Source organism: Adiantum capillus-veneris, chromosome 21 (assembly GCF_014529385.1).
Source record: "Adiantum capillus-veneris isolate H3 chromosome 21, ASM1452938v2, whole genome shotgun sequence".
Lineage (NCBI taxonomy): Eukaryota > Viridiplantae > Streptophyta > Polypodiopsida > Polypodiales > Pteridaceae > Adiantum > Adiantum capillus-veneris.
The window spans coordinates 45,844,750-45,856,885 of NC_140951.1; the positions used below are offsets into that span (position 1 = coordinate 45,844,750).

The following is a 12,136-nucleotide window of genomic DNA, read 5'->3' on the forward strand; positions in this document are numbered from 1 at the left end:
GTGACACTAATTTTGGCTAATTTTTGGCCGACTAATAATCATTGTAAATAATTTTCTTTTACAAAAAAGTAAAAAACAACAGATAATCAAGAAAAATTTGATAAGTCAAGCCTGGAAAATCGGAATTGACTTTTGAAAGCAACGCCGAAACTTCTCGTGTCCTTTCCATTCCAACTCGTGGCAACTATGAGAGTGGGTGATAAGAATTCTATTAGTAGTATGACATCTAGTCCATAGACCAAGTTAAAAGGAGTTGTGCTCAAGACTCTTTTGAATGAAACTTGATATGCCCATAAAGCTAAATGAAGATGCATCTCCGTGTGTGCTCGACCAGAACTAACAATCTTGGTAAACACCGAGCTTAAGATCTTGTTTGTATGTTTTTCTTGACCATTATCTTGAGGATGATAGGGTGCGGATTTGTTATTTATGACCATGAACTCACTTAGCAAGTGGTCGATCACTTTGTTGTGAACCTCTATCACTTGCCAACTTAATAGGAAGTCCATATCTAGTGAATATGCATTCATATAGGAATGTTGTAGTGGTTTTAGCATTGTTCTTCCTAGTGTCTTGTGCCTCAGCCCATTTGGTTAGGTAATTAGTGGCCACAATGTGACATATTGTGCCTGAGTTTTGTATGCCAATGGTTGTATTGGACCCACAAAGTTGTTATCCCACCTAGCAAATGCACGGTTCCCAACATAGGTCGCAATGGAATATATCAATTCGTGTTGTAAACTTTACTCATTGACAAGAATCACATCGTTGAAAAAATTCTTTGGCATTGTCAAACAATGTTGGCCACCAGATGCCTGCTATCAATATAGACTTGGCCGTGGTTTCATGAGAGAAGTGACCTCCCGCAAGACCCATGTGCACTTGTTCCAAGATAGGAAGGTATTCATCCTCATTGGCACACAGTCTAAGTTGTGGAATTCATCACTTCAAGAAAGGGAAGGAATTGTCAATGATTGCCCTTATGAATCCATAAACGGCTAAGGAAAATGGAGCCAGTGGTACTAGGGAAAATGAAGCTAGACTGCAAGCCATTGGAGGAGGAAGGGGACACTATCAGAATGGAACTGGAAGGAGTTGATATAGGGGAGATTTTTCCAAGAGAAATATGAACTCCTATACTTGTGGAAAGTATGGTCATTTTGCAACTCAGTGTCTAGAATCTCCAAAGCTAGAGGTAGCTGACCAGAAACTACCAGAATCAGTACCTGTAAGAGTGGTCGCAAGAAGCAGAGGGGTAGTGATTGAAGAAATCCCCGCTGAAGAAGATAACCAAACTGATGAGTCCAGAAAGTGGGAACAATAGAGGAAGGTGTGGAAGACTAAGGGTAAGGAAAAGGTATTCAATGAATGGCAAGAACAAAGGGAGATTGTAGCAAAAATGACTGAAATCTATCAAAGAATTTTCCAGAACAACTAGAAAGTTTAGATACTTGAACTACTCACAAAATACCACTCCAGTCTTTAGTCAAAATTGAGAAAAGTAGCTGAGGGACTAGATGAATCTATGATTGCTGCAATACAGAGTGTGTGAGAAGAATCAATGCAAGCTAGAAAAGACCTAACCGAAGCTGGAATCACTGGACTAGGAAAGAATTAGGTGGATTCATCACATTGAGAGCCAACCACTAGCTACAAGAGAATCAATGAAGTAGAACTGCGAAGATTCTTAGGAGAAGTCTTTTGGTTCGGATATTGGGAGCTTGGGCAATGAGCAGGATGAGATATATGTCAAAGTTTGTGATCGGATTCAGAAACTAACTGTAGAGTTGGATGACATTCAACACACATTGCCTGAGGCGGCCAATTTTATCAAACAAAAGAGGAAATCCAAAGTAGAGGCTAGAACAATGGATTTAGCGGCCATCAGAGATGATGAGGTTCCATTAATCCAAATAGACTATAATCTCTAAAAACAATGGGAACCGCTATCTAGTGTTATTCTTGATGGGGGAGTAGGAGTGAATATTCTCGGTGAGCATCTTCGACAAAGGCTGGGAATAACTAAGATGAAGCATGGTCCATTCTCATAAAAAACATGCAAATAAGGGTGGGGAAAGAGAAATTCAAAACCAGTTTTCTGGTGTTGGATGTGTAAGAGGCTTATGGAATGTTATTAGGAAGGCCATGGTTAAGAACAGCTGGGGCTGTACATGATTATGCAAACCAACATTAACCATCCAAGGCTCCAATAGGAGAATCCAAGTTAAGACCTATAACACAAGATCATGGAGAAAGGAATTAAGGCCGGAAGAGCTCTATAAGAAATATGGTACCAAAAAGATCGAGAGAATGTTAGCTTCTATGAACATTTTTCCTTTAATAAAGATCGACCTTAGTGCGGTGCTAATGGACAAACAACAAGCAAAATGATAGAAACAACAATACCCATACCATTTCACTAAAAAAACGATGGGGAAAGATCAGTTCATATAGATGGTCAAGAAAAACTGATCATATCTCGGTACGTCAAAAGCTCAGTGGGAAAGCAGAATCCAGTTCAGAGGAGCATTCAGAAGAAAATGAGGAAATCATAGTAGTACCACAACAAGATCTCAAAATGATCGTCAAGTAGTTGGTAACCCATTACATGATTATGCCGCGGGCATTTGAACAGATAAAGCAATGGCTAAGAAAAAAGGAGGAGGACCAAATTGGCTACTTCTAGATGATCAAGAACTTGAAGAATGGAATCTCCGCTCAAAAGAAGAACCAAGAATGATTAAGATCAACAAACATCTGAAGCCGAAGATCAAGAAAAAAACCAAAGCATTGTTCCACAAGTATAAAGACATATTTTCTTGGGAACATACATATGTGAAGGGAGTGAGTCCAAAAGTATGCTAGCATTGCATACCACTGAAACCTAATGCCAGACCATCAAGACTGCAGAGATAGATAATGAATCCCAATATGCAACGAAGGTCAAACAAGAGATGGATAATTTGCTTAAGGTAGGATTCATTACAGAGGTAGTGATGGATATTTTTCTATGCCTGGGCCATGGAGCAGGACCATACAAGAAAAACCAAGCAAAGACAAAAAGACAAACTCCCAACCCAAGCCCACCAACAAGGAACTATGGCTGGAGATGTGCTGCTAATATCTGTTGCCAAGGAATATGCAATGCAATCTCGGTGCCAGATCTCACCAATGATTATCCACGAACATGATCACTTAATAATTCATCAAAAAGGAAAAGAGAGAATGTTGTCTTTAGTTTGAAAGAGAGAGACGAAAATCGAGATGAGAACGAGATATTGTGAAATTATTGAGCAATTTGAATAGTGAAAATATTGCTTTTACAACAAGCTTTACAAAACTTATCTTTGGCTTCAAAACCTTTTGTTGATGCAGCTTCGTAGGCTTCCACTTTGCTTGAAGGTATCAGGCTTACACCCAATAGGGCAGCACGGTGACTCGTCTCTCTCTCTCTCTCTCTCTCTCTCTCTCTCTCTCTCTCTCTCTCTCTCTCTCTCTCTCAAAACAGTCTCATGGCAAATTTTCTCTCTCTCATGTGCTATCTACGACAAAAGAGGAATACGCTCTCTTTCGCAATTCTATGGCAAGACGATCTCTCTCACTCGTTTTTATCACTTGCGGCCCTTTCTGCCTATGCACTCTCAAACGACGAGAGAGGATCTCTCCCGTCCTCTCTCCTGGAGAATCTCTCTCTATCTCTCTTTCTCTCTCTTTTTGCCACCCAGAGTTGAGCTCTCTTTCTTTTTCTCCCTCTACCAAGAGAGGTCTCTCTCCCTTTCTCCCTCTCTCGACACCTTTCCTATGGAAGCACCCCTTAGATAAGCTTAATGAGATTTCTTTGTAGTGCTCTTTTTTCAATTCCCTGCAGAGAGCGAGATCCATCTCTCTCTCTCTCCTCAATCTCCCTCATAGAGAATCTCTCTCTTCTTCCTCGTTTTCAGCAGGACCGAGCCCTCTTTCTCCTTGTTTATCTTGATAGTCCCGCAAAGGATTCCTCTCTCCTCGTTTCTCTATGCAGCCCCGCTCTCTACAGAATAATCACACAGTGTCTGTCCTCCAATGACTCCCATGTTGTCTCTCAACCTAGTGCTCCTGGCTTGCTTCTCATGGCCTGCGACAGGACGACCCCCTTCATCTCATCATCTCATACTCCAGCCACACTTAGCACGACTCCCCTTAGTATGGTTCTGGCCCGGTCCGGCTCGCAAAACGACCGTGTCTTCCCAATCCCAATCGACACCCTCACTCAATCTCTTGCTTCCCCCGCAGCTACGGCCTGCATGGCCTCACCATCTCCTTTCTCTCCCTTGTTCACAGCAGGGCTGAGCCCCTTTGCAGCCAGGTTCTGACTCCCCCTCCCTGCAAACGGCGCCCCTTTCATGCTCATCTCCGTCTGCAAACGGTGCTGCCCCTTGCTTCGCTGAATCGACTCCCCTCTCCTCACCACCCTCTCAATAGTTTGTTAAAAAAAACCTATTAATAAAAGCCCCTCCAAGCTCGGGTTCACACCTCCTCCGTGGCATGCTATAGGGTAAGCATCTCCTCATCCTGCTCTCAACATCCTACTGGCTTGCAACGAGAGAAACTCTCCCTCTCCATTCTTCATCATGACCCCCTCTTGCATGGCTTGCAAATGGCACCCATGATCTCTCAATGCCACCTTATCTCCCACTTCACGGGCACGAGCAATCACCCACAAAAGAAACACCATCTCCCTAGCACATTAAACAGACATATTAGAGCACTTTTTTTTAAACATTTGACAAAGGCTTCTCGGAACTCCCTTTGACAAACACACACACTCTTGCATAGTACGATGAAATCACAAATGATATGCAAAAAAACAATAAGCGGCCATTGGTGGCCATCCTCTTCAAAGTCTTGTCCAACCGCCATGGTACACCTCTAGTAGTGACCGATCTCAATCTTTAGTCGTCAAGGTCGTGGACTTCATTGTAGCATTTCCAAGTATATCATACCCTGTCAAAACAACTCCTTAAAGCAGACCAAGTGAGATCATCGCCGTGAAAATTATGATAAAACAACCTTTCAAGCTCACTTCAACACTCAAATCTCATGCGAATGCTTTGTTTCTCTGTCAAAATCCCCATGCCCTTGGCCAAAAAAAAGTGCAACAGTGGCGTCCTGCGGGGAAAACTAGCCTGCTAGTGTGAACCCAAAATTTCCGGTTAGACCAGTGCCTTGTCCATTAATTGGGCTTTTCTTTTTCCATTTAAATTTTACCCTTTTTCTATTATTTTCCCTCTTTTCTTTATCTTGCCAAAACCCCCTTGAATGGGAAACAAACTCACTCTTTGGCACATATGGTACCCAATGTGGTAGAGAAGAAGTGTCATCACTAAAAACAGGTGCTTCGTTAGCTTGCAAAGGTGTTGGAGTGAGAGATGGTGGAATAGGAACATTAGAAACACATGTCATAGCTGTCGAACAAGTCTCTCTGTTGGATCTCTCAGCCTCTAAGGTTACCCTCCATTGGACTGCTAGGGCGGTAGCTTCAAAGGCCTCCCCCACAACCCTAGCTTGTGCATATGCATCATCAAGTTTCTTTGGATCTGACAACCTCACATGAAATTGAATATTCGTCAACATACCCGTAAGAAAACATTCCAGCAAAACTCTCTCATCAAAACCGTAGGGATCACAATGCTTCATCTTGAAAGTATGAAAACGCTTAATATACTCATCAATTGGTTCACCCTCCCCTTGGAAGAATTCTAACAAGGTCCCAAAGACTAAACAAGAAGGCAAAATAGGAGAGAATCTGGAAACAAAAGCGCTACCCAATCCATCCCAAGTTTGGATCAAATGTGGAGAATGACGCATCATACTAAGGTACCATTTCATAGCTACCCCAGTGAGAAAAGCAAGAAAGAACCTCATGAGATCTTTAGGCGTGTCATAACCCTCAAACCAACAAGCTTGAACAAATTGCAGTAAATGGGAGTCAGCTGTAACAACCCCAACGCCATCAAAGGGTGTCAACCTCACAATCCACTGGTCAATATGTCGCTCCCTAGCTTGGGGAATGGGTGGTGGGCTCAAAGCATCATAAGCATTAGTAACCACGGGATCTGCAACTAGAGAATCATGCTGCTCTCTCGAAAAAACATTTTCAATATGAACCACATCGTCATTAGAAACATCAAGATTGCGAACACTAGAACCATCACAAACATCTTCTATAAGGACAATGTCGTCAAAATGTGTGGCTGCAATCACACGCTTATCCCTTGCGAAAAACCCGACCCCTTCTAAAGGATGCATCTCGTCATCGATATGCTCAGAAGAATGTGTAAACCCCACTCCATACAACACCTCATCAACAAGGGTGGGAGGGTGGGAAAGAACAAGAGGTAAATAACCATTCTCCTCCGTAAGAAAAGATTCAATAAAAGTGGCATCTTCCACTACATTGGCCAAAAAGCCATCCCATATGCACTGGTCAAGAGTCGCACTATCTCTTAATTCTTCGCTCCAAGCAATATCCTCAAGGGAAATGCCCTCGTCTTCATCCACTTCATCGCTCAAATGGGCTAAAAACTCATCCCAAATTTTATAAAAGCCTAAAGGCTCACCAACATCATCATCAATATTCAAGGTCTAGGTAGCAACAGACGTCAAAATAACCCTTTTTTTGGAATCCCCCCGCCTAGATATGAATGCATCCCAGATGGCCGCGAGGAAAGAAACCAGCCTAAAAATCAAATACAAGCAAAAATGAAAAACTATCTCCATCTCTGAGAATTGTAGGTACTTCGCTCAAGCGAGAACGCTAGAAGCTGGGTCCCACCGGGCGTGCCACTGATGGATATTTTTCTATGCCTGGGCCATGGAGCAGGACCAGACAAGAAATACCAAGCAAAGACAAAAAGACAAACTCCCAACCCAAGCCCACCAACAAGGAACTATGGCTGGAGATGTGCTGCTAATATCTGTTGCCAAGGAATATGCAATGCAATCTCGGTGCCAGATCTCACCAATGATTATCCACGAACATGATCACTTAATAATTCAGCAAAAAGCAAAAGAGAGAATGTTGTCTTTAGTTTGAAAGAGAGAGACGAAAATCGAGACGAGAACGAGATATTGTGAAATTATTGAGCAATTTGAATAGTGAAAATATTGTTTTTACAACAAGATTTACAAAACTTATCTTTGGCTTCAAAACCTTTTGTCGATGTAGCTTCGTAGGCTTCCACTTTGCTTGAAGGTATCAGGCTTACACCCAATAGGGCAGCGTGGTGACTCGTCTCTCTCTCTCTCTCTCTCTCTCTCTCTCTCTCTCTCTCTCTCTCTCTCTCTCTCTCTCTCTCACAACAGTCTCATGGCAAATTTTCTCTCTCTCATGTGCTATCTACGACAAAAGAGGAATACGCTCTCTTTCGCAATTCTATGGCAAGACGATCTCTCTCACTCGTTTTTATCACTTGCGGCCCTTTCTGCCTATGCACTCTCAAACGACGAGAGAGGATCTCTCCCGTTCTCTCTCATGGAGAATCTCTCTCTATCTCTCTTTCTCTCTCTTGTTGCCACCGAGAGTTGAGCTCTCTTTCTTTTTCTCCCTCTACCAAGAGAGGTCTCTCTCCCTTTCTCCCTCTCTCGACACCTTTCCTATGGGAGCACCCCTTAGATAAGCTTAATGAGCTTTCTTTTTATTGCTCTTTTTTCAATTCCCTGTAGAGAGCGAGATCGATCTCTCTCTCTCCTCGATCTCCCTCATAGAGAATCTCTCTCTTCTTCCTCGTTTTCAGCAGGACTGAGCCCTCTTTCTCCTTGTTTCTCCTCTCTCCTCGTTTCTCTATGCAGCCCCGCTCTCTACAGAATAATCACACAGTGTCTGTCCTCCAATGACTCCCATGTTGTCTCTCAACCAAGTGCTCCTGGCTTGCTTCTCATGGCCTGCGACAGGACGACCCCCTTCATCTCGTCATCGCATACTCCAGCCACACTTAGCACGACTCCCCTTAGTATGGTTCTGGCCCGGTCCGGCTCGCAAAACGACCGTGTCTTCCCAATCCCAATCGACACCCTCACTCATTCTCTTGCTTCCCTTGCGGCTACGGCTTGCATGGCCTCACGATTTCCTTTCTCTCCCTTGTTCACAGCAGGGCCGAGCCCCTTTGCAGCCAGGTTCTGACTCCCCCTACCTGCAAACGGCGCCCCTTTCATGCTCATCTCCGTCTGCAAACGGTGCTGCCCCTTGCTTCGCTGAATCGACTGCCCCCTCCTCGCCACCCTCTCGATAGTTTATTAAAAAAAACCTATTAATCAAAGCCCCTCCAAGGTCGGGTTCACACCTCCTCCGTGGCATGCTATAGGGTGAGCATCTCCTCAGCCTGCTCTCGACATCCTACTGGCTTGCAACGAGAGAAACTCTCCCTCTCCATTCTTCATCATGACCCCCTCTTGCATGGCTTGCAAATGGCACCCATGATCTCTCAATGCCACCTTGTCTCCCACTTCACGGGCACGAGCAATCACCCACAAAAGAAACACCATCTTCGTAGCACATTAAACAGACATATTAGAGCACTTTTTTTTAAACATTTGACAAAGGCTTCTCGGAACTCCCTTTGACAAACACACACACTCTTGCATAGTACGATGAAATCACAGATGATATGCAAAAAAACAATAAGCGGCCATTGATGGCCATCCTCTTCAAAGTCTTGTCCAACCACCATGGTACACCTCTAGTAGTGACCGATCTCAATCTTTAGTCGTCAAGGTCGTGGACTTCATTGTAGCATTTCCAAGTATATCATACCCTGTCAAAACAACTCCTTAAAGTAGACCAAGTGAGATCATCGCCGTGAAAATTATGATAAATTAACCTTTCAAGCTCATTTCAACACTCAAATCTCATGCAAATGCTCTGTTTCTCTGTCAAAATCCCCATGCCCTTGGCCAAAAAAAAGTGCAACAGGTAGCTAGTAGCGGCTGGTTATTTCCTATAGTGATAGTTCCAAAGAAGAACGACAAGCTCAGAGTCTGTGTTGACTATAGGAAACTCAATGCCCAAACCATTTATAAAGAACCCTTTCCACTACCATTTATAGATATGATGTTGGATGAAATTGCAGGCCATGAAATGTATAGCTTTATGGATGGCTATAGTGATTGTAACCAACTAAATCATGTAATGATCCAACTACATTTCAGAGATGTATGATGGAAATCTTCAATGAGTTTCTGCATAAATTTCTAGCCATCTTCGTGGACGATTTCACTGTGGTTTCCACTGAAGAGATGCACATATTATTTTTGGAGATGGTTTTTCAAAGGTACAGTAAGAAAAGATTATGCTTAAACCCATTTAAGTCTTTGTTTATGGTCTAGAAAGGTCAATTATTGGGACACATTGTTTCAAGAAATAGCATCGAGATGGTTGAGGACAAGATCAAGAGTATTTAGCAAGCTAGAGCGCCAACTACGATTTCAGAATTAAGTTCATTCTTAGGGTACATAAATTTCTATTGAAGATTTGCTCATATATTTGCAGCCAAATCCTTACCCCTTTGAATGAACTCACAAAGAAAGAAACTAAATACATTTGGACTGAAGAATGTGAGAAAAGCTTTCAATGCTTGAAAGATGCAATTAGCAAGCCTGCCAGTTCTTTGCCAACCCAACTAGGATATTATCTTTCATGTACATGTTGATGCTTCAGGGATGGCGATGGGGGCTATACTAGCTTAGCCTAATGGGAAGATGGACTACCCAGTCTACTTTGCTAGCCACATGTTCATTTCAGCAGAACAAGGGCATTCAACAACAGAAAGAGAGGCACTATGAATAGTGTTTAGTGCAAATAAGTTCATGCATTACCTACTAGAAAATCTATTTCACTTTTATGTGGATCATCAAGCTTTATCGTTTTTGATCAATAAACTGATCATACAAGGAAGATTGATTAGAGGGATGATGTTCTTAATAGAATTCAAATTCAAGATTCTCCACAAACCAAGAAAGTCACATTGTGGAGCATACTTTCTTTTAAGAAGCACTGAAGGGTACTCTGAAACATCCTTGAGGGATGAACCAATAGATGTTGAACTATTTTAAAGCATAGCTGAGGAAGAACCAGACCCAGAATGGCAAGAATTATATGATTTCCTTTAGCTAGGCAAATTCCCAGAAGAGTGGTCTCAAAATAAGAGAAAGACACTAATCATTCGAAGTCTGAAATTCACCATCATTGCAGGAGTGCTTTATAGGTTGGTAATTGATGGAGTGTCTTGACAATGTGTACCTTTTAAAGCACACATGCAATTCATCATTGAAGCACATGATGGTGATGCTGGAGGGCATTTTGATAGCTATGGTGTGTGCTGACGATGGGGAACCATGGTCCTTTGGGAGTGTGCAGAAGAAGAAGAAGAAGAAGAAGAGAGAGAGAGAGAGAGAGAGAGAGAGAGAGAGAGAGAGAGAGAGAGAGAGCTCGACACAGCAAGAAGAAAAATCACGCTATGATTTTTTTTTTTTTGTGTAAACTCCTTACAATATAGATAGCAAACAACTTGCCATGCATAACTTGACTTACCACTGAACCTACAGTGCATGCTATAAGGGACTGTGCCCACCATGGGGTATGGACAACCGAACTGGGATTGCAAACGCAACAACCCCCCCTCAATCCCAAACCACTGACAATGGACTCGAGACAGACCATGGTAGAGTTTATTCACCTGAAACCATGAGTAGAAGCCCCCCCCCCCCCCTTGACAATAACATAGGTGTGTGTGCATTTCCTTCAAACAACCATCAATGTGAGACATAGCAAAACTCGACCAAACAACAAAGGGATGGTCTTACCACTTTTTATGTGGCAGTGTGTATAACCCGTATAGCTATTGATAAATGATTGACATAAAAGGAAACATAAAGACAAACTGAAAAAAAACTAGACGACATCACTTTCTATGAAAAGCATTGGTGTTGCACCATCTTAATCACCTTCAACCATATTGATATGTCGCTTATTCTTCTTAAAGCATTTTTTCGAAGGATGATTAGTCTTTCCACAATGGGTGCAAGGATTTTTATTGAAACAATTCTTGGTTTGATGGTTGCTGAGTCCAAGGTCTAGTACTAGTAGTAGGCCTAGTTGAATTGACAGTTGAAGTGCAACCATGAGCTACATATGCAGTCGGTACGAAAGGGATGATTCATGGTACTCGTTTCTCTTCTCCCTGCTGTGAGTTAACAATACCATCCAAAGAAGTCAGAGGATCCTTGTCCTTTAAAATAGTGACAATTTGATGAAATTCTATCGAGAGGCTATTCAAAAAAACTGCTATAAGATCTTCATCTAGCATAGAGGCTTCAACATAAATGAGCTGTGTTTTGATGCTCTGTAGTCTATTAGCTAAAGCTGTAATGTTTTCATCTTCACGCATGCAAAGAGAATATAATTCCATTTTTAAACTCATTTTTGAATACTTAGCTTTGGCACCAAACAACTTTTCTAACTCTATCCAGGCAGCGCTTGAATAATCAACATCATCCAATTAATGAATAAAGTCATCTCCTAAGGAAGTTAGAATGATACCAAAAGCTTGTTCGTCTTTCCTTTGTTGCTTGGCAGAGAGGGCTCAAGTTACTGCAGCTGTAGTGCCTGCTTCGTCGGTTGCGAGAGGCTTGACCACGTTCCATAGGTTTTTTCGCATCAAATAACCTTTTACCTTGATCTACCAAGTGTGGAAACTGGATCCATTATATTTGTCGACTTTCAACGCCATGTTGAAGTCTTTAAAAGGTGAAGGGTTCGGTTAGATTTGACTTGTAGCATAAATCCAATCAACTTTTGAAGTTCCGAAGCAAGGGTGTTGAATCTTTATAATATGACTAATACCATTTTATGTCAATTTACTATTTTGAGTTTGTCGCCAACATGACTGAACACCGAGCACGGATTGCACAAAAGTGTAGCATGAAATACCTTGCAAGGGTGAGAATGCCCATTTGCTTGAAAATTAAAATAGGGTTGGCCACTTTTAATAAGGTGTGGACATAAAGGTAAAAGAAATCTCTCTGTGTAGAGATGGCGCAACAAACGACGTGAGGTTTTTGGCTCGCAACAGGCACTTGATGCTGAATTGGGAGGCACTCAGGA

At 42.3% G+C, this 12,136-nt stretch overlaps 1 protein-coding gene across 1 annotated transcript; it reads right to left on the bottom strand.

Moving 5' to 3' along the window:
- Positions 1 to 3,457: 3,457 nt before the first annotated feature.
- On the bottom strand, positions 3,458 to 8,332 carry LOC147430884 (uncharacterized). Its single transcript, XM_086493598.1, has 3 exons — positions 8,169 to 8,332; positions 6,712 to 6,715; positions 3,458 to 6,621 (listed from the first exon to the last, which is right to left on the bottom strand). Exons 1-3 carry the CDS (start codon positions 8,330 to 8,332, stop codon positions 5,158 to 5,160), a joined length of 1,632 nt encoding a protein of 543 aa, XP_086349724.1. The 3' UTR covers positions 3,458 to 5,157.
- Between the last annotated feature and the right edge of the window lie 3,804 nt (positions 8,333 to 12,136).

Coding starts and splice junctions, on each gene's coding strand:
- LOC147430884 (XM_086493598.1), bottom strand. CDS start 8,332: ATGCCACGGAGGAGGTGTGAACCCGACCTTGGAGGGGCTTTGATTAAT.